The sequence below is a fragment of the Brachionichthys hirsutus genome, unplaced genomic scaffold (genome assembly GCF_040956055.1).
Source record: "Brachionichthys hirsutus isolate HB-005 unplaced genomic scaffold, CSIRO-AGI_Bhir_v1 contig_638, whole genome shotgun sequence".
Classification (NCBI taxonomy): Eukaryota; Metazoa; Chordata; class Actinopteri; order Lophiiformes; family Brachionichthyidae; genus Brachionichthys; species Brachionichthys hirsutus.
Genome location: NW_027180599.1, coordinates 7,606 through 30,095, shown reverse-complemented (window position 1 = coordinate 30,095; position 22,490 = coordinate 7,606). Strand labels below are relative to the sequence as shown.

Genomic DNA, 22,490 nt, shown 5'->3' with positions numbered 1-22,490 from the left:
GCTAAATGTATAACATGGAAATATAATTCTGCCGCTCTGGAACCGCCTTATGCTCTGACAGCCAGAGCGTAAGGGAGCTGGCTTCATCGCTGCTGGGACCACAAACGCCGAGCGCTATAATCAGTACAGGGTGTCCTGGATAGTCGGCCCTCTGTGGACGCTGTATAAATCATGAGGAGGAAATCAACAGGGAGACGCAGCGGAAAGCAAATGCAGGCAAATGCTTCTTTCTTAAGCTCAGCAGTAATATATATACATATATAAATATAAACTATAAAAGCACTCAGAGAGCACAGACCTCCACCAAGCACCTCAGTCCCCCTATACTGTGATTTACACCAAAAATCACTGCATGACCATCCGACATGACTGCGTCAAATTCCATAAACATCGGTCAATAATCAGATTGAGGAATACAGACCGAGATATTGAGGAATACATTTTGAAGCTCCATTGACTGCAATGTTAATGTACATTTCAAAGTGTTCCAGAATCCAGGATCTCTTCTGGATCATCACCAGAATTTAATCCTGGTAACATTCCCAACATTTCCTAAGAATTTCATCAAGATCCGTCTGTAACTTTTTTGAGTTATATTGCTAACAATCCGACAAACAAACAGACAGACAATCTCCAGCTACAACGCATGCATGCAGATGCCTGCACTGACGGCACCGTGCACGCATTCTCTTACCTGATGCTAAACGAACGGCGCGGCGTGAGGTCGGGGTCTTCGTCCAGCACCGGTTGGGGTGAAAGGTCAGCGGATATGGCGATTCCAGAGCCCTGGAGGAGCAAGGTGACGTGGTCGGGGAGCAGCTCGGCCGTCTCGGAGGTGAAGGTGACGGAGAGGAGCTGGCCGTAGCTGGAGGCTTGGTGACCCAGAAATTTCTCTGAGGGAGGGATGAGATGGGATGATGGAGAGGTGAGTGAGTCAGCGTTATTATTCCAAGATAAAACACTGTTTAGGGTAGATTTATTAATACCCCCGCCTGTTCCTTTCTTTTTGAGTCGATGTCAGTGTCTGAGGCCAGAGGGGTAGAGCTCACACAAGTCCACCTGAAGCACTGCAGGACTCTAAGTGTAATTACCAACCACTAGGGTAATTCATTGACCAGCTGCTAAAACACACAGAGGTTATCCTTAGAAAAAAAACTTTGAGCAGAAACAACCAGGCTGTCGTTCCGTAGCAGCTCTGGCTGAGTGAGTGGGTAAAACTGACAGGTTGCACGCTTGGTTTCCACCTTGCTTTTGCGCGTAATCATGTGTGAAGTACATCCTGAGCTCCTCTGGGGTTTGGAGTGCCGAGGACTTGAGTGGGTGATTTCGCTTGCAAGGGGCCTCTGCCGTCATTCACAGTAATTCAGCTGTCTGGTCGTCGCTCTCCTCAACCAACAACCTACATTTATCATCTCTGCCAGGCCTTTTTTTGTTCATCCGCAGGTCATATCTACGGCTGAATAAAATCAGTGTCTTTATTTGACCTGCAAAACTTTTGTAAAGCTCCACTTTTTTGCCACCTTGAATTGAGTTTATTCTCATCGTTCGGTGATGCTGACTTACTACTCAGCGAGGTGTTAAAGTAATTCATGAAGTTATTACAATGAAATTATTATTTCAATTAAGTCTAAATTGTTTCTTCTGCTTCCATTATTTCCAATATTTCATGGTCCAATAAATAAAGATATTTGCTTTCCCAATCACTGTGTAATTATAAATTGTAATATTAGTATTGTTTTGTGCATCTTTTCAGCTAAAGTGTCTCTTGTTTTTATGTTTTTTTGTAGGGGAGTTAAATTAATTTTTGTTTCCATTTGTGCGCTCACATGCAAAAATCTGCGTCTCCTTGGTTTTTAATAAGCTGCAGGAGTTTCTCAAACAAGATCCAAACTCCTGCTTCCATCCACAAATCGTTTTATTTCAGTGTGAGTTTGCACGAATGAATGAAGCACAGCGCTCTGCTATTCAAAGTCAGCATTCACAAGTATTTATAGGATATTAAATACAGGCATCGATTAAAGGGGACTGATCAGTCACACATTCCGGCCCAATGAGGCATCATTCATGTCACTGTAACTTCATTTTCATCACCCACGAAAACAAAACACGTTCTCAAGTGAGACGAGCTGCTGCACATCTCAGCGTATTTTCACAATTGATATATCGATGACAGGGGCTTAGGAAAAAAAAAAGAAAAGAAAATCAACTTGTCCGGAACAAACGAGGCTTTGATTAAATCCATCAGCAAATAGACAGGAATGCCTTCATTGAGCACTCTCACATCTAAACGCCTTAACAGGCAGATAAACAACTTATAGGGGCTCTAAATGAAATAACCGATCAATACTCGCTCCTGAAATCTGGCAGGCCGCCACCGATACTGGATCAAATTTAAACCCAAGCAGCTCAAGTAGACGTTTAGTGTTTATTAAGACTGAAGCAGGAGAAAATAATATATTTCTTTAAACCTTATTGCTTCATAATTGAATCATTCACGGATGCCTATTCAGCTATATTTTTGTTTCTTTGTGCAAAAACTTTATTTGCGGTAATAAAGTTTTGGTCTCTCCATATACTCAAGCTGCACTCAACAGAATGGCATCTCCAATAGCAGAGGCTCGTTGCTCCATTAACTTTAAAAATGAGAGCAGTCTCAGCAGAGCCACTATTTTTGGGGCAAGAGAAGAGGCAATTACATATATTTGGAGAGTGATGCGCCATAATAATGAGTAATGTAACACAAGTCATGTCCACAGAAAATAAAAGTCAACAGAAATTACTTTTTAAATTACTAATAAGAAATATAGACTGCAGATCCCTTGCATAGCACTGGGTAATGAGCTCAGTGACACTATTGTGTGACCGAGCTAATATTCTCTCCTAAAATGCTCCCTTATGGGAGTGAGTGGATAGATGCAGATGCAGATGCAGCTTGCTGGCCATTATTCTGCTGGAGTCTGATTTGCATCCATGCGGCTCGGGCTGTTCTTTCTCTGTCTGTGAGGGCAGGAGCAACCAAAGCATAATTACTCACAGCCCTAATAGACCATCCAAGATTGTACCCGCCGGTGGGCTCCTCTCCATAGTAATGAATCACTATGAAAAAACAATGAAAGAATTATTCATGTGTAAGTGTGATCCGCTGTCAGCGTATTGCCATGAATTTATATTCATTACTTTATCTCGTGCGGCAAATTGGAAAGACTGGAAAAGTTTAGATGTCTCTAAATACCCTTCCTTAAAGCTGCAATTGGAAGCATCCGGAATTTGAACATACACTCTACAAAACCTTCTGCCCCTCTCTGCCCTACATTGTGTCACACGGCTAAGCCTCGATCTAAAACTAACAAGCTGGAATGGCTGCAGAAAGAACTGGCTGCCCTGCAAAAAACCCCACGGCCTACATGTCTGCATTCCATGATGCAAGCTTCACCAAGACCCCCATGCTTCTCGCCGTGGTTCCTCTTCTCAAAGATGCCCCGACAGCACATGTTGGCCCCCGGGCAGAGCGCCCCAGGCTTCAGTTGTGAGTGTGTTGAATATTTGGATTAGAGGGATGATCTATTCTAGACCTTTATGAGGGGCAAGAAGCAGCAGATTTCTCTGGGAGGAAATTGCACATTGCTACTTTTTGTCATCATATTGCGAGAGGGAAACGAGGGATGCAAGACCTTCTATTGCTGCTGGTTTCTTCTCACCCATCGTGTTGGCAAAGCTCCTCCTGAAGTCATGTGCTCAGAGCCATCCTCCTCGATGCCACTAAATCTCACAAAGTCCTACCGTCGTGACTGTTGTGGTTTTTCTCTATGAATCTATGGTACACCTGATACCTTTGAGTCTTGAAGTGTAGTTTATTACAACAAACACTGGCAAAAACGAAGCCTCAACCCATGGCGCCATCAGACTGAGCGATCAGTGCTCTTGGAGAAACTCTCCATTAAAACAAGTGATAGATGCTCATCTAACTTTCGGGGGGAAGGCGGTGGAGATCACAACCAATCAGGGGGATTAGCCTAAGCAAATAAAATCCTCTCAATTTCAATTACATCACAGCTGCCTTGACAAACATCAGCTAAAGTCTGAAATCGACCAATGCAGTCGGAAAAGGCTGAATGGACAAACTTTAAAGCTAATACTGGCAGGATGCCCGGTGAAACACTGAACTCTAATGCCTGCAGGCACAATGTATGTGACCGGAAAACGAACCCAATAAGAGGGAAGTCACACTTTGATGTACTCCATGTACTCAAGCCTTCCACACTTCATTTCCTCTTTGGAGAAATTGAAACCATGCATGCTGCAAATATTCCTCACAATTATCTCTACACCTTGACCGTCTGTAAGGTGACTTACCAGAGTTCACTGTGGAGGAAGGAGGATGCAACCAGACAAAACACTGCACATCTGAGTTTCTTTCAAGCATAGTAAACTCTTTACTCTCCCACTCAAACCTTCCATAAGCACTTCTTCACCTTGACACCATGCTGACTTTCTTTTTGTTTTTCTTCCTTCAATGCTTTTTACCTCACTTCTTTCCCTCTCTCCTCCGCGGCCTTTGCCTCTCCTCTCAGTTCCCTCATTTCCATTTGCTAGACCTCCTGTATGTTTTGCTTATACTTCTTGAGGACAAGGCCAACAGACTGAATTACACGCAGACCTGGGCGCAGGTAGCGCTCAGGTATTGTGAGGCTCTTAGCTGCAATTTCAGGTTGAATCAGAGTGACAGATATAGCCTGGAGCTGCTCTCATGGAGCTTTGCTCTTCTTACGCTCTCTGTCACTCCTCAACTGAACACAGAGGAAGCATATGCTGCTCTCCTGCCGTCTACTCGGGGCGTATTTCATTAAAATTCTGCTCTTTTCACTGGCTTTCTCTTTCTGTCTTCCTCTCTTTGTGTTTCCCTCCCGCTTCAGGCTTAGCAGGTCGGCCGGCACTTCAGATATGAAAAGGATCTCCATTGGTAGGGCCTCAACAGATGGCTGAAAGGATTTATGTTCGATCATGTCCCCTTCAGCACGAAAGCATCTCGACCAAGACGGCTGCAGTTACTGTCCGGCAGATTCAAGTGGTGACCGCAGTCCTTGGAGGCAGGTCAAAGCAACTGTTGGGGAGGCGCTTCCTGTTTGCCGATGATAGATCCTGGCAGCCTCGCTCAAGTACTCGGTCTGTTGGAGCACCACAGGGACTTCAGCTGCATCTGTGTCAACCGTCAAGCAGATGTCCCGGATTTGGAGGAGGACAATGGTGGCGCACATGTTCCAGAGGAAGACTGTGTGCCCAATCGCAGCTCACAAATACACAGTCACGTACTTATACCTTCATTCATTTGAGCGCAGTCTGGCGTTCAGAATACATTTCATTCAGCACGAGTGGAGGATAGATTCTGGTGTGATCATGGACAGTCCGGGTTAAGGGAGGAAAAAAGGTGAGGTCACAAGTGCAAATGAAGTTTCTTTCTATTTCACATTATTTTTAATCCTTCCTGTTTGGTCTGAAAGCTCCTCGTCAGAGACTATTGAGTAATTGTCATGTTTTGCCCTGTGGATCATACTGATATTTCTGGAGCTGGGTGAACTAAGTTAATTCAATTTTTGAATTAAAAAGGAGAAAAAATAAATAAAATCCCGCTGATTGAATCCCGTTCTTGGTGTGACAGCCGAAGCCCGAGACAAATTGCGGGGACAAATACATTCGAATGGAATCACAGAAAATGCATATTGTGTGATGTTCGATGTGGAGTTGTCACTCAGAATTATCTCCCACTTTGGCGAAGAACACAGTGGAGGGATTTCAGCGCAAATACAATTTAAAAGTAAAAAGAGCTGAGCTAGTGTGTGTGTGTGTGATAGAAAGAGAGAGAGAGAGTGAATTCCAGAGCTGTTTGCAAAGCTGCTGTCACTCTGCTCTAATCTTAAAAGTAACTGTACACATGAACCCAATACAGAAAAAAAAAAAAGAAGGCTAGAGAAAATTAGATCATTAATAGGGGTGGCAAGGAAATAGATTTCTGCATTTATTATGTCAAGAAAGAACATAAACAAGCGCTGGGCAGAGCAGATAAGGAGGCTGCCACAAAGCTGCTCTCGGCCAGTCGGGCCACTAATCTGTGTGTCAGCCTGCAGAGACTACAACTCCTTAATAAGGAAGAAGAAAGCAACTTTTAAAAACACCATTAACTATGTACATTTATAATTACACAAATATTTGGAAGGGCATGCAAGCATTAATTATGGTACTCATATGCACACAAACACATTTGCCCGGCCAATTTGCACACCGTTGTCTTATTAACACGTTCACGAGGAACCGGGCGTTGTCACATCCGGCTGTAAGCTTTTCGTCTTTCTAAAAAAAAAAAAAACTGGGGGTCGTTCACTTTGCATATTGGGCATTAAACCTCCAGGATGCAGAGTTAATGGGATTGCTGCTGTTTTGCCTCTGGCTGAGGGATGCACGGTGGCCGGAGGGCCCGCGAGCTGATGGCTGGAACGGACTTGGCGGGGACGAGGAAGAGCCCAAGCCAATTTCCGTTTTGTTGCTTCTCCAGCATGGTGAAGACATCCAATTCCTTCAGGCCTATGCTGCTGGGGCGGCTGATAGAAATGGGCCCTAAGTCCTGTAGCCCGGTCAGCTTATTCTCTCATCTTCTAATGCAGGGGTGTCAAACCCGGCCGGCGGAGGGCCGAGACGCTCCAGGTTTTCCTTCCAGCCGGCTACTAAAGCAGGTGATTTTAATTATCAACACCTCCGATTTGAGAGAAGGAACTCATTCAGGTTGTCGCTATCTGGTTCATCTTCTCTTTCCTCAGATAACACATGGCACATTGTAGGATAGCACGTGCAATTTTCCCCACAAAAGCAAGACACCTCCCGTGTGTTGATGACTCCTGGCTTTGAGGATGTCACCTGATGAATCTTCAGCGTCCCAGGAACAGTTTTTAGATTGGGGGTAATCAATTCACTGCTGGTATTTATCTCCTCTTCTGACACTTTAAACAGAGTCACTGATCAATTGTTCTTCAGTTGATCATACAGACATTCAGCATTTGGGACACTGGTCCCATACAACACTATTCTGTCTGCCAGATTTTTTAAAGCCCTATGCTTTGCCAGCCTCTCTTTTGTTTTCTTTTCACTTGATGCTTGCCTGCAACAAAATGCCATACTTGAGTATAACATTTCATGAAAAAGATTGACACACAGAAAGATAGAAATAGATTGTTGAATAGAATGAGCAAGAGTTATAGCGCATTCCCTCCTTTATTGGTTTGTTTCTCATTACCGAAACATTGCGGTGGATGATAACGGCATTGCGGTGGATGATAAAACGGCGTTGCGGTGGATGATAACGGCGTTGCGGTGGATGATAACGGCGTTGCGGTGGATGATAAAACGGCGTTGCGGTGGATGATAAAGGCGTTGCGGTGGATGATAAAACGGCGTTGCGGTGGATGATAACGGCGTTGCGGTGGATGATAAAGGGGCGTTGCGGTGGATGATAAAGGGGCGTTGCGGTGGATGATAAAACGGCGTTGCGGTGGATGATAAAGGGGCGTCTCAAAAGAAAAATAAAGTTGCCACAATATATATAAAACAACAGTGTAAATAAATAACATCAAATAAAATAAATGGCATTATAGGAGCTGGCCCGCGGGTACAGAACCCGCGGGCCAGCTCTAATATTAATTTTATATTGCCTCGCGGGCCAAATATAATTACACTGCGGGCCAGAGTTTGACACCCCTGCATTAGTGAGATCAGCTGCTGGAGAGATGGTTGGAAAGGAAACCTGGAGTGTCTCGGCCCTCCACTGGACAGGTTTGACACATGTGTTCTAATGGCTTTGATCGCGGATCGGACGGGACGGTGTCAGAATAACTGCTGCATGGCTCGATGCCAAAGATGACGATTAATCTCAGTAAAGAACAAAAGTCACAGATCCCTGACCGGTGATACCATAATTTACATATTTACCACAATAGCAACAGGCAACAAATACCCCCTTCCGAGACAAGCTGAGGTAACAATCCGTCCTCATCTCAGAGTTCCCATCCCTATTATTTCAAGTTCTGACTCACCGGGGGCTTTATAGAAGCCGATGTCTTCCTCTGAAAGAGGCAGCAGATAGACTTCTCCTTCCTTCCACAGCAGCGGGTGCTCCTGCCCCCCGGAGAACTCCCCCGTCCAACCGTCTTGATCTGGATATAGATCAGATCTTTTCTTACATCCCATCTCAAACAGGGTCATATGTGGTGAGAAGAGTGCAAAACACTTCAATGTTTGAGGTCTTGACAGACACAAGTGCAAATGAACTTTCTGTTGGGTTTTATTTATCCGTGTCCAGCAGAGAGATCAGGCTGACCTTGATATCTCAAAACCTAAACTAGGGAACATGCGATTACAAGAAGCTGGTTTGATGTACAAGCTTGTAAAAGATGTCTGGACCGACGAGCACCATGGCTCAGTTCCAGATTACTTGGTCGGATCAGATCCACGCTTTCTTGATGGTTCACCTTCATATTTCAGCTACCGTCATCTAGCATGCTATCCTCAGAAGCGGCGCACTGAAACGAATGCAAGGCTTACCCAAGGCCCAGAATGCTTTTCTTCTTCACATTTGCATTCCCTGAGTTTACAACTCGTTTCATTGTGCCGAATATGGGCTGCAAATTGGTTTTGCATAATGAAAGTGAGACCGCATGGCCTTCAATAAACAGCGGCGTGATCAAATATGGCAGTTAAATAAAATAAAGAGGCTGCAGATTCAGAGAGAATACAGCAAACACTGTTGGTCTTGTTCATTTTATCTGGGCAATAACAGCCCCACAGTTACAAGGGAGCCCCGTTAACAGCTGCTGAGCCCGGAACAATACCTTCCATAAAGTCAGAAGTGATGTTGACGGCCGCATAGTGATTAGAGGAGGAGCAGGCCAGCGAGTGTCCAAGGCAGAAACATGGCTGGCATCCCGCAGGGCTTAGTTGTTGCAGGTTGAAAAAGCCTGGCTTGCATCTGCAGACACACACGGATGCACACACACTCACTTGCAATAGTCAGTTGCATGCATTCATTCCCTCATTGCAGATATTTACTGCATCCTTTTCATGGTGCAATTCACATTTCTCAGGGTTCCGGATGCTGCAGCTCAGAGTTCAGGAAGGAGGAACCCTGACCTGTAGATACTAACCGTAAGCGGCATGTGGGCGGGACAGAAACAACGCCGGCATGATGATCCGTCAAGCCGCAAACATGAGTCAACACACGGGCAGCACAAAATGATTCAATAGGCTGGAACCTGGGGCTCGGCGCGTCGCTAATATCACAGCCAGTTTATCAGTCATCCCGTGGCCTCCAGGAATGGGATAGACCCGGACGGCGAGGAGCAGAATGTTTATTGACATGTTCCATTCCCATCTGACCCCTGAGCGTCACGAGAAAATGATTTTAAACCTTTTCTATTCCAGACTTTAGCTGCGAATGTAGACTTTTTTACAAGTCATAAACACTTACAATGATGTTGAAGGTCAGAAACAGCCAAATATATATAAAAATAATAGCAAATTCTGTAGCCAAATGAATAAGCAGTCAGCAGCGACCTTACGGTACCTGTCACAGCTCTGTCCTTCCACGTTGGGCTTGCAGCGACAGCGCCCGTCGACAGGAGAGCATTCGTCCACGCTCCCGCTGGGTTCGCAACCGCACGGTCTACAAACAGGAAGTGACGGGAAGACGAAAGACTTTCATCCACTTGGAAAACTTATGTGGGGAGAAAAACACACGCTGCTGAGCAGGAATAATTCAAGACAAGGACAATTTAGTGGGATCACAGATGGACAGAGGATGCCCCTGAAACCGAGAAGGGTCCTCAAAGGGGTCCAAGGGCCCCCACCTTCGAGCTCAGGCCTGGACCTCCCCAGCAGCGTGCCCTCTTTTAACATTATGCTTGACAACATATGACAAAAATTAAAAGGCCTTGTAAACAGCATTGAATGAAATCAAGCATGTGGGTCAGCAGTGAATCGGATTATGTCAAGATTGGTTGGATTAGCCTCGTTGATTGATTGCTTTTGTCTGAAACCGAAACGCAAGAATCTATTTTTTAATGAGGCACTATTACAAATAATTCTATTATCCAACGGCAAGCTCTCTGTACTCCTTTCTGCTCCAGTGGTCTGTGAAATTCACACCTGAACTCAACAGCCTGCATGAACACGAGAGGCGCCATTGAGAAGCTGTGAGAACCGACCTCAGGCAACCTCTGGAATTATTCTACATATTCATCATTAAAAGGGCTGAAATAAAAATCTGAGTCATGGGTTTTTATAAAAAAGCGCCTAAATCCTGAGACACAACTTAAACGTGCAGATAATGATGCTTTTGGTTAGGTATTACATCACAGACCACCAGGTACGGAGCAGCATTGGCATTAATTCATATTCAATAGGCGCATTCTGGATGTCATAATCAGATTGATTATTGAGATTAACTTCATCGATCTTCAAAGTTTTCATTCACGTCGACCTTTGCTTCTCATTGAACAGGAACAAGGAACAGAACAGACAAGTGCTTAGTCTGAATGAATGATTTATTAAGAGGAATAACTGGTGTTTAAGAAAGAAAGCAGGAGAGGCACGATGATGGAATCTATATTTAGCAAGTTTAAAGGAAATGTAGAATTAAGAGAGCCTTTAGAATTATCGGATTTATGGCATCGGCCATAAAATAATCTAGATTTTTTTTATTTTTATTATTATGATGTTAATACTAAAGCTGGACAAACAGACTGACGGTGAGTTTTCTGGGTCATCACAGGTTAGGATTCTCCTGGCATGTACAGAGACAGGAAGGGTGAGGATGGACTCCTTTTGGATGCAAATACTGCAACTTTCTACTAACACACACCCCATGATGCATATTTATATGCTAGCTCATGCGCAAGGAGGCTATGTCAGAGGTCAGAGGTCACAGAAAGCTGCTGCTTTTCATCGTCAAACTCAATGAAGTCAGTCGATCTTCAAGCTGCAACAAAGGACAAGTTTGCAGAGCCTCATATATCTGGAAACTACATACTATATACGACTATAATAACACATTTTTCACAGTAATGCACTAACCCACTGAACACAATCATATAGAAAAACAATATTCATATGCATGCATTATTTATTTCCCCTGTTTGGGGCTCCACCTCAATTAATAGAACACATTTATAAATTACTGCCTGCAAGGAAACGCAAAATGATTCCAAAGTGGACAAAAAAAGTAAAATAAATGATTGATATCAGACATCATTTCTGGGAAGCAGTGGATAATACAACACACAATGTTTGGACACACTTCCAAACTGTGTCGGTGCACGTTGCTCACCTGCAGCCACCGGGGCCCAGCGAGTGAAAGCCAGCCTGACACGTGTCACACTTCTCCCCCGTCACGCCAACTTGACACGCACACCTCCCCTCGCCGTCACACTGCAGACTCACCGAACCTGGGAGGGAGGGGAGAGAATCAGGCCGCGAAGGAAAAGGGAACAGAGGAAGACAAAAAAGGGAAACAAGTCGCGGTATTATAAATAAGAGCCTCAAATGTTATTGCTATTGTGAACTGGTCAATGCATCATAATGGTCTGTCATAAAGGTGAAAACCTGCCTGATATTGAATTTCTGCTCAAAACCCTCCCCAGAGATGAGCCTGGAAGAGCGGGATATAACCTTGCAATCACAATGCATGATGTAGCTTCAGGTAATGGAGAGCAAAGACCAACCGGAGCTTTATGGGCATGAGAGAAAAGGACGCCTAATGGAGTCCACTCAAACCCGTCTTCGCATAATGCTCTCCAACAGCTCTGTGCAATCACCTGACATCGCTCAGGAGGCGTGGAGGGAAAAGGGCTGAAGCACCTGTTCATTCCTCCCTCTGGCCGTCTCGCTCGCCACTGATGAAGGCGTAATTAAGAGAGAAAACATTCAATGGCGCCGCAACTAAAAGAGGGCTTTAACATTTGGATTAATTACAGCGGAGTCGCTTCATTGATGGGGGGGGGTCAGTGAGTCGGCTCGATCGATGCACAACAGCCCAGTGAAAGTCATGGATTTCCCTCATGGTCTTTTGGGAAGCACGCCGTTATGCGAGGCGTGAGACGAAGGCTGCAGAAATCACAGCGATTCCGCTCCCAGGCAGCGATTGACAGTTGGGCAAGGTTAAAAATTAATGCAGTTAATGATTAAAATAATCTGGGTACTTGATTTGCAGCAATCTATCCGATGTGTCACTTTTGTCTGCGGCTAAAGCTAGCTTATCGTGCCCCGTGGCGCCAATATAGCAATCCACTTTGAGCATAATTAAATGTCTCATCATGGCAGGAAAACAAAAGTAATGATATTTGCACGGATTAGTATGAGGGTTTTAGCAACAATGGCGGGCTTTGCATATTCAGTTCACCATTGGTGTTGCAGTTGCATGGAAAGCATGGCTCCTCCTCAGCTTTCCTGTGGTGGTTCTGCCTGCAGCGCTCGCAATGGGGCCCATCGGTGTTGTCTCTGCAGCTCACACAGCGCCCCCCACTGCCAGTGCTCCGGTACTGCTCCATGTCGAACACGCAGTCGTCCGACCTCCCGCTGCAGTTACACTCTGCAAGGGATGGAAACAAAGCGAGAAGGAGCAGGAGGTCAAGTGAGGAGAGACAGGAAGCAGCCGGCGGGAGGCAAGCAGAGGAGGCAATGGAGCAAACAGAAAGAAGACAGAAAGAGACGGGAGAAAGGGACAGAGGGGATGTGTGAGAGATTACGTGCACTGGGATTGGATCATAATTTAGAGGCTCGTTGCTAATCTCATTTCACACAAGCCTAATGAGGAGCCAATCGGCTGTCAGGGGGCACTTAGATAACAGTAATTCATGTTTATACAAGAGCAAATTACTCAGCTGATAATACACCATCACAGCTCTCGTACCCTCACATCAAATCCCTCCTTAGTTCACCAGTTACCCCGAGGGGGGGGTTTAGGTGAAATTACCCGTTTTATTATGAATCAAGATCTCTGTGTTTTAGCAATATGATCACTCCCTCCTACTAAAACAGAGTCTCTGCGCCGATCACCTTTATTTCAAAGAATGAAAGAAATAAGCACCAGCTGCCTCAGAGCCTCCTGTGGTAGAATATATCCATGACATCTTCAGAAGTGAACGCCGTCGCCGATTCCCTTTCAGCTCTGACGCTAAGATGTAGAATTTAAAGCACAGCATTCCCAGGATGCACAGAACTCCAGCCGTTTACAGCCACGCACGAGCCGACAGTGATAAACATTGCCAATAGCGATGCTTTCTCCCTCTGTAACATAACGCCTGATGATTGAAGGCCCACTCTCCCCCAGCAGCACCTTCTTCCTCCTCTTCCTCAGACGGCAGTCGCCGTCACCTCTTCATATTGTTGTATTGTTATTAAATCTCAGAGGCTGAAGAAGGTTTGCGGGGTTGCCACAGTGCGTCGGAGTCCACCCGCCCACATCGCATGTGGCATTGCTGCTGCTCTGAGGGGTGGAAAGAGCTTGACAAGTGACCATCAGCGCTGTCAGAGGATGCAAAGGCAGCTTGAGATGTAGTTTACATTAAACTAGGTTTTATTAAGACCGTGTTTAAGGTAATAAAATACATGCTTAGTAATAAAACTCAACACAAATTGTTAGAGACAACGAGCCACCAAGTTCAAAAGTCCTAAATTCAGTCAACATCCAGCTCTGATTGGTCTCAAACTCTCTGATTGGTTCGTCTACCAGACAGTGATGCTCACATTAGTGTTAACACGCCTTTTATATAAATGTAAATAATCCCCACTGCACATTAACACTAATTCATTTGAGATTTTCCTTACGCAGTAATCTACTCCTGGATGGAAATCAGCCTCTTCCAAAACCTCCTGTGAAGAAGAAACGCACCGCGAAACCATTAGCTAGCCGCTAGTCAACCAAAAATCCTCTTGAGGCTGATTGAAATATTCCCTAAAAAAGGAAATAACAGTAAAAAAAAAGACATCCAGGATAATGAATAGAGAGGATGAAGACAGTCAATCATGGGGTCGGACCGTGCGCGTCATTTGAAGATGTGACAAGTAAATCAAATGCACGTTTCTGAGACAAAAGGTCTGCTGGAACAGTTTCCTGCGGAGATATATGACCCATCCAAAAGAAAACCTGCTCTCGGAAGGATTTTGTTTGAGCAGCGTGTTTGCTCTGAAAACTGCCGGGAGCAGGGAGTATTTCAAAGTTAATATTTCACATAAATTGAGCTCACATAGCCTCAAAGACTTACCGTTGTAAATAGCACACAGCCGGGGTCTGTCCCAGTGAATAAGTCCGGGGATCCATTTCCTACGACGCTGTCCTGCTCTCTGAGTCCTAATGAGAACTGCCACCTTCCTTTTGCTGCTTAATAATGGACATTAGAACTGTGGGCGCCATTTAATAAACTGCTACCATTGTAAAAAGTTGTATTTTTATTTTTTTAAGTATCTCATCGAGTGTCATGTCATTTTTGTAGGTATTGTTTTTATTTTTTATTATAGGAGCACAATGGGTCATGTCAGAATTTATTTCATGTCTGAAATTAATCAAGGAAAAATATTTTTCATTTGTGGATCTCTGTTTTGAAAAGAGTGCAAACTGAACATCTAGCTTTCTAGTCCCTCCGAGCGAGTTCAAGAAAAGTGTGTTTGTTTATTACGTGCTTCAATGACTTGCAGCGAGACGACGCTCAGCTTAAACGTTGTTTCTCTAGTCATTCACGATTGATTTCATTCATTTATTTTAAGTTTCGCTCGCTTTTCATCTTCCGATACCGTCTCAGCCCTGTTTATGTTTATGGATGAAGAATGTAAGGTGAACGACAAATACGTCTTTATTTTATTGGGTTGGGTGTACTTCTAGAGTTATTTTGCATCAACCTCAGCTCTTTTACATGAATGCGTATTTCTTTGTGTCCTACAAAGCCTTTGATTCTGAACACCGCCCGCCTTGAATAAAAAGAAATCCCATTAAACACATTATTAGGAGCATATTAAGCTGCAGCAGGTAGAGGAGTGATAGCGATACAGATAGAACAGTTTAAATGTGTGTGTGTGGGATGACGATACAAGCGGTGCACACACAGAAGACAACGAAGCAAATCGTTTGAAGTAGTCAGACTTTTTTTTTTACTTTTGACTTTTGGGAGCCGCCGATCTGAAAGGTGGGACAAAATGATTCTCGCTCTCCAGTCACAAAATATATGTCCGAAACTATACTTTGTGGAAGACATGAGACATATTTGACTGATGCCTCAAAAATATGATCTCCACATCCAATTCCACATCCCTCAGAACAGGTTTGGTTTGGTGATGTCATCAGTTAAAGATGGTATTAATGACCAGCTGTTTCAGCTAAAGCTAAAAGTCAGGGATTGCCACACGTTACAAGCTATCTGAATCAGCGTGTGCGCCTTTTACTGCAAGTGTAAACCTCCACAGTAGAAAAAAAACACGCATTGTGTCTGTGTGAAAAGAGAAATGCCCCAGTGAGATTATAAAAATAATCTCTCTTGAGAGGCAGGCGCTGCAGCATTTAGACTCCTTGCCCAGGGCTTTGTAAGATTTACATTTGCATATGGTGCAGGTATAGGCGCTTTGTCTCACGGAAAATAGCCTCGGCACACAGTGACAGTCGTGTTCTTTTGTATCTCAGGTACTTACAGCACACAGCCACTGATGGTGCACAATGAGCTCTCGGTACAATATCATATAGAACGCTGGAACACCGTGTGCAATGTCAAACTTGGCTTTATTGAATTGGCCGTGGTTACTGTGAGTCAGCGTCAGTCTGGGCACTGGAAATCCCTACGTATTATAAAAATGCTTTCATAACGCAGAAACCAAACGGCAATGACAGTTAAACAAACACAGGGAACAATATGTTTTATATTAAGTATGCTAAGCTGGGAAAATATGAAGTAATACAAACAATGTATGGAACCTTGGCTTTTAATGTTGGGGTTTGAGAGAGTAGCAGGCCTGGAATTATGGGGGGGAATAATAATAAGAAAAAAGCATTGAGAATCCACACTTCCTGACTGACTGCTAAACTGTCATCAGCAAGACGACACGTTGGGGAGGAGGACATGTGATGCAATTCCCCATCTTATTGTCTTCTGTCCTTTCGTATAACTAATTCCTTGGCTTTGCAGAGTCCATCGTAGAGAGACCACGTTCCCCACAGGCACAGTAATTCCTCATTTTTACATCTAATTTGCCAGACAAATGGGATGTTGTACCAGCTAGAGTAGAACACCGGCAGTGATAAGATACCGCTCCCTGAGGCATCGCACTGCATACGAACTTCTATCTCACCAACACGCTAATCTCCCTGCTACCTGTGTAAGGACAGATGAGAAATGTTGATAAGAGGTCTGGCAAAAATAAAGTAAAAGCATTGCTGATTATGCACCAACATTGTTCGTAACACCAGAGCAGTGCTCAGGTATCAAAGTTCTACGTAATCAGGGATGCCTGTTCTTTTAATGGAATAGACATGATAGGTGGCATCCTGCGGGGCTCTGTTTTAGGCCCAATTTGCTACTACTGATGAGATAATTTCAGATCTGTTTTCCATGTACACACAGATGACATCCACTATTTCACTAAAATACAGATAACTACGGCTTGGCAGCACCTTGAATATACTGCAATTATAAAAAAGGAGACATAAACTTGAATTCAAGGAGTCAGAATTGACTCAGGAAGATTATTTTTCAATGCTACTTCCAAGGACAGTTCTGTAATACCCCAACATCCAAGTGCTTTGACAGACGAGCATTTCAAGATACAAGCAAGCCTGTGCGCAATATTTTACAATACAATACGGAATAAAGTGTCTACGTACCATCCAAGATTTTTTCCATTGTTATTAGCGTTGATTTGAGTGTTTTAGATGGCCGGAACGGATACTTTTTTATAAGGGAAAAATGTATTTGAACATAAAAGTGACTTGAGTTATGAGCTTGGTCCAAGAACGAATTCCAACTGACTAGCCTCAATAGGAGCACTTCACGAAACCTGGCAAACGCAGCTCCTTTGCAAATCTGGCCAGTAACTATTTACTGGCTCAGATACCGGTGAGGAAGGAACACGGCTTTCATCTTTAGCATCTCAGGAAGATGGGGGCAACTTAAGTTTTAATAGAATGTTCACACATAAATCAATACTGAATCTGATTCAGCATCATTTCAGTTTTATCTTTTTGAACTTGTCACAAATACTTAATCACAAATCAATTCCTCTAAATATTAGACTGTAGACACAATTTTAAGACCTCGTGCCGTTTTAAAAGGCAGTAATATGTCATTAAATATGGATAAAAAAAGAGTGATTGATTGAAATAGCATTTCCATTTGGACAGAGAGCAACAAAGATGTAAATCCAAATGGAAAATTGCAGGAGCTAATTCAGCAAAAGACAAAGATTATAATGATAGTCCTTTTCTAAATGATTAACGAGGACTGCAAGAACTTATTAGGCTCTATTATCAGCACTAAAAGGAGCAGGTTGAATTGTTTTCTCGTTAGATTGTGTTACAGCTGACAAAGGTGAGAAACAATCACAACAAAGAAGGCCATACGCTTCCCTAAAGCAAACACACCCACACACACACGCACACACACACGCACACACTAGAGGAGGAGTTTTATCTTCAATTTACGGTCAAATCAATTTCTGCATCCATTAAAGTTCACAGAAGGCGTTTTCTCCGGAGGGTCGGGTTTCTGATGTTTTATGAAATGCTCTAGAGATATTCAAGGAAAAAGATCACATCCACCCAGCTGCAAGCGCAACTTCCGTCCTTAAATCAGTGGCAGGAAGTGATGTGAACAGTCTGCTTACCGGAGCAGCCTCGGGCTAAGCTGATGACAACACGGAATGAACGCATGCTCCGCCTTAAAACGATTCCAGTCTCACAGGGGAAGACTGCTGAGGAGGATGACATCACACTACACCGCCCGCCATACACGAACATACTCTACGCACCCACGCACAATCAAACAATCAAATACATGCTGTCTACTATGTCCCGCCCACTGGCAGGTGTTACGATGCTGGATGAGTCACCGGCGGGGTCACTTTTGCATCTTTACGTGTTTGGGCTTCAGCCATTCTGCTTGCTGTTTACTGGCATTCACGTCACACCACCCCAGTTTAATACGCATGACCTGAGCAATCTGACACTTGATTCGTATCATTTGTATACGTGCACAAATACAGAAACAAACACTGCACCGACCGAGATAAACATTTCATAAAGTCTGCTGGAATTGGATTTTCCTGGATGCCTGAATGTGATATGAGGCTTCAGGTTAATTATTTGGAATTGAGAGATAACAGATAACAGTTTTGGCTCAGATGTTTTAAATCCAGTTCAATTTACCGGAGCCAGAAAAGCCCGATAACGAGTATTTATAGCTGATGAGTTAACTAAGCAAAAGACACCACAGAAATTAAGTAGTTTAATGACCGCTTGTCACTTTTTGATTATTTTCTAACATTAAAATGTTATCTTAATTGTTGTCTTATATTCCGGTTGTATATTCTAGGTGCAAAAAAAGGTTGCAAGACTTTCATAGCTTGCTCTCTTTGCTAACAGATTCTTTATTAAATTGAGCAACACTCAGGTTTCTGACAGTAATGGTCGTCTTCTACCAGCGGTGATGGCTGTCCTTGTAAATAGCGAACATAACTGCATCGCAAATGCTTTGACTCATCATCACCTTTCAAAGATGTCCTTGTGGAGAAACTGTAATTAGGATCAACGCTGCAAAGTGTTTGTGCATTAGATCCTTCCTCTTATTGAGAGATCCAAAAGTGAAATATGTGAGGAATCTGACACGTGAGCTCAACTCCAAATCAAAGCGAAAAATGCACGTCATGCAACTAGGTTTTACAAGACACGACTGCGAGGGTCTATAATATATGCTTCAGACACACGCAAATACATTAACAATTAAAAACAGTGCACATATCAAATGTTCAGACAGCTGATGCACGCTCTAAAAATAATAGCATGCATGACTTTCAGCTGAGAGGCGGGGTACACCCCGCACGCGTCGCCACACAGAGCCAGAATGCCCTGCTGTTGGTCCAACACAGAGAACCATCATTACGGCTTTACTCAGCTATGTTAAAGATTGCAGAGAGAATAACTTTTTTTTTGGTACAATTACACTGAGTATGCATTATTTTTGCTTTGACACTGCATATGCTCACTTATTAATATACTGCATTTTTTAAGTTGGGCGCAGCACTCGATTCAAGACGCCATCTGCTTTGAACCGAGTGTTAGAGTAATTAAAACGAGCTCGCTGGTTAATAGAATTCAACAAAAAAAACAAATATAATTTGTGAGCCACAGGCAATTACACGTACTGCTTATACACAGTATGATAAGCCAAACCTGATAATTCTGATGCTAATTCATATTGAAAGATGCGCTGAACCAGGAGTTTGCCAGCAAATGTGTGTGTATTCAGACATACAAACATTCAACATGAAATAAAAGCGTTAAATATATCAGCATTAGAAGCTTTTAAAAATGCTTAGGTGCTTTAATCCAGCCCCAAAAGACACACATTTTATTACCGTTTGATCCCACTCAAAATGCTTTCATGCGTTATATAAAGCTGGAACTAGAGATATTAGCGTGTCCTGTTCCAAACCCATTCGCAGTGGGTGTACAAGCCCAAATGGGAAGGGTTGTTTGGAATGTGGCACTACTTCAATAACGCCGACTGAGAAGTTAAAATCCACTTTGGGGACCCCCCGAATCAAGGAGCGGCCAAAAGAAGAGGCAGGTGAAAGCAGCCTTGATGAATTTTACAGGAGCTTTGACAAGCCTGAGCTCCTCACTGGAATTCATGCACCGGGAGGCGCACCGGAAGCAGGCTACTCACTCAAACACTGGTTGGCGGCGTCCCCGTTGGCCCGGGCCCAGGGTCTATCCTGGTAAAAGGGGTGGCATCTCTGGCAGTCATCCCCCGCTGTGTGATGCTGGCAGGAGCACACCAGCCTCCCGTCGGCCTCCTCTAAGCATTCGCTGGCGTGACCATTACACTTACATCTGAGGGAAAGAGAAACAGATAGCTGTGCAACATGTCCTATGCACACACACACACACACACACACTTCCTTTACCCCCCCGCCTTGCTGGACTGTGTGCATAATATGGCGACAGTGAAAGGAGCATAAGGCGAAGGAGAGGCGAGAAGGAGAAGGTGACTCCTCCATAAGGAGTTGTCACTTCCTATCATCTTTCAGGAGTGGAAACGTGGCCTGAGATGAGACTGCGTTTTCCTTCCCCTTCAGCAACTGTGCTATTCCACGATTCAGCTTTCGCACGTGTTGAAGCAATAACGTTTCACTTGTGTGTGCGCATGCTATCTGTATGTCGCATTATTCTGTATGAATAAAGATAAGGAATTCACTGTGACGTACATTGGATTTATTAATTCCATTTTTTTTTGCCAGAAGAAGAAATGAATATGAGCTAATTTCCTTCCTCTCTCAATTTGGAAAGAGTCTAATTTCCTCTGAAGCCCAGGAGTCGCGACTCCTTTCTGTGTGTAATAGTTCCTGGCGGTGTTGTTCGCTTTCATCGAGTGACAGGGGACGGGGACGGGGACGGGCATGGGGAGGGGGACACGTCGCTGAATTGCAGGCTCTGTCAAATTCGGCCAGCTGTCCCGGATTTCGACATATGCTTGCCTGAGGCTCCGACCCAGTTATTTCCGCTGTCGCTGAGACAACAATAATCGAGGAACTCTAAATTGCTGCCAATCCATACATTTGTCTGCGAGAGTCAAACTGGACTCCTCGGCCTGACTAGAATTCTACCTGAACGTGCTATCAGAGGGATCACCTGAACCGTGAAGGCAGCATATGTACAGTTACGGCGGGGGGGGGGACATGCAATGTCTCCAATGTAACGTCAGGACCAGGAGATGCGTGAGCAGCATTTTCATTCCTGTGGATTCTACCTAATCTGCAGAACTTGCAACTCTTCAGCCGCTGCGTGCGACTTGCACGACGCGCGGTGTAGCACTGAGGTGTAAAGGCATGCCGCCACCAGGCTAACATGCTGTCCTGCTGGTCCCTGCTCCGAGTGCGGCGGGCTCGTCTTGTTAATCTGTCACGCCGCCGCGGTGATCCTGAGTGTTTATGACAGGTGTCAGATCAGATTTATATTCTTCCTGAAGGCTTCGTCTCAACAACCTAATCGTCCACTTCCACCTGCTGTGCCAAGGTGCAGCCAGGTCTCTGGCACCATGTCCTATCTCATTACTTTGATTAATACCAAAAGACGTGGAGGGAGGGGAGGGTTTGTTTTGGGTTTATTCTCATTTTACGGCAATGTGAGCAACAAAATAAATTTTGTAAACAAGCTGAGGCTTTTAATACTTGTCTGTTTGTCCTCTGACGATTCTGTTCAGATTTGCATACCGATCAATATTTGAATGCGACTCTATTAATTCTTATCAACCGCATGAGGGCTTTTTAATTTTTACCTGTTGTTGTTCATAATGAAGTTAAACACTGAAAAAGTCAAAGCCAGCTGGAAACACCAGGCTGGTCACAATTAATTTTTCAGCATCCAAACAAAACCTTTTCCTGACCTTAACCAAATGTTTTATGAGCTTATTCCTGCAGATGTAGGACATGAACCCTGGGCTCATTTATCAAACGGTGCACCGAGCGCGCATCCCCCCACCTCCTAAGGCAGCAATTGTGTTTCCTTAAAATAATATTTGCCAAAGAATCATGTATTATACTTGCTTAAATGCAAAACAGAAAACTGCACCACAAGATAAAGCAAACAAAGCTTGTCTTTCAAAGTTCAAGCTTAACTTCTAAAATGACACATTTTAGAAATCAGGTTCCAGGGGTAGCCATTTTTTTAAAGGTGTGTCTTACCTGCCTCCCACAGAGAAATCAGAGATGGCATAGAAGTACGAGCGCAACACTTTAGCATCCTTGAAGAACTCATCTCCAAAGGTGTTAAGCCTGTCTAAGGAGATGAGCAGGTCAGTGGCCGTCACCAATTCCTGTAAAAAACAATAAAAGGTGGGGGTGGGGAGAGAAGGGACCAACAGGGTGAGACAGATGTGAGGAAACACACTGCAAACTCACCCACTTGGAATGGGAGGAATGGGGGAGGAGGGTGGGGAGGCAATGTGTTCGTTTGCAGCCAGACAGGAAGTGAGAAGAAAAACATAAACTGGGCCTCGGTTGAGCGAGCCGGAAGAAGGGATGATATGAAATAGAGCAAGAGTCGACAGCAAGAAGAAAAGAAGTTGGAACGGAGAGTCGGTGGATTAAGGAGAAGGAGATCGGGGTGATGGGGTGACAGCAGGGGAGGGAACAGATGTAATGGGGAGATAATGAGTGCGCTGCAGAAAATTGAGTTAACGTCAGAAAAGGAGCTGAGG

At 44.1% G+C, this 22,490-nt stretch overlaps 1 protein-coding gene across 1 annotated transcript in view; it reads right to left on the bottom strand.

Annotated features, from left to right (window-relative positions):
* Positions 1-22,106, bottom strand: part of LOC137916114 (laminin subunit gamma-3-like) — a gene marked incomplete at its 5' end in the record, with an annotated part of 51,193 nt that extends 29,087 nt beyond the window's left edge. Inside the window, 8 exons of the mRNA XM_068759215.1 lie at positions 695-893; positions 8,079-8,198; positions 8,874-9,010; positions 9,605-9,703; positions 11,366-11,483; positions 12,437-12,625; positions 19,959-20,125; positions 21,976-22,106. Coding sequence (XP_068615316.1) covers positions 695-893; positions 8,079-8,198; positions 8,874-9,010; positions 9,605-9,703; positions 11,366-11,483; positions 12,437-12,625; positions 19,959-20,125; positions 21,976-22,106 — 1,160 coding nt within the window. The remainder of the gene's footprint in view (positions 1-694; positions 894-8,078; positions 8,199-8,873; positions 9,011-9,604; positions 9,704-11,365; positions 11,484-12,436; positions 12,626-19,958; positions 20,126-21,975) is intronic.
* Between the last annotated feature and the right edge of the window lie 384 nt (positions 22,107-22,490).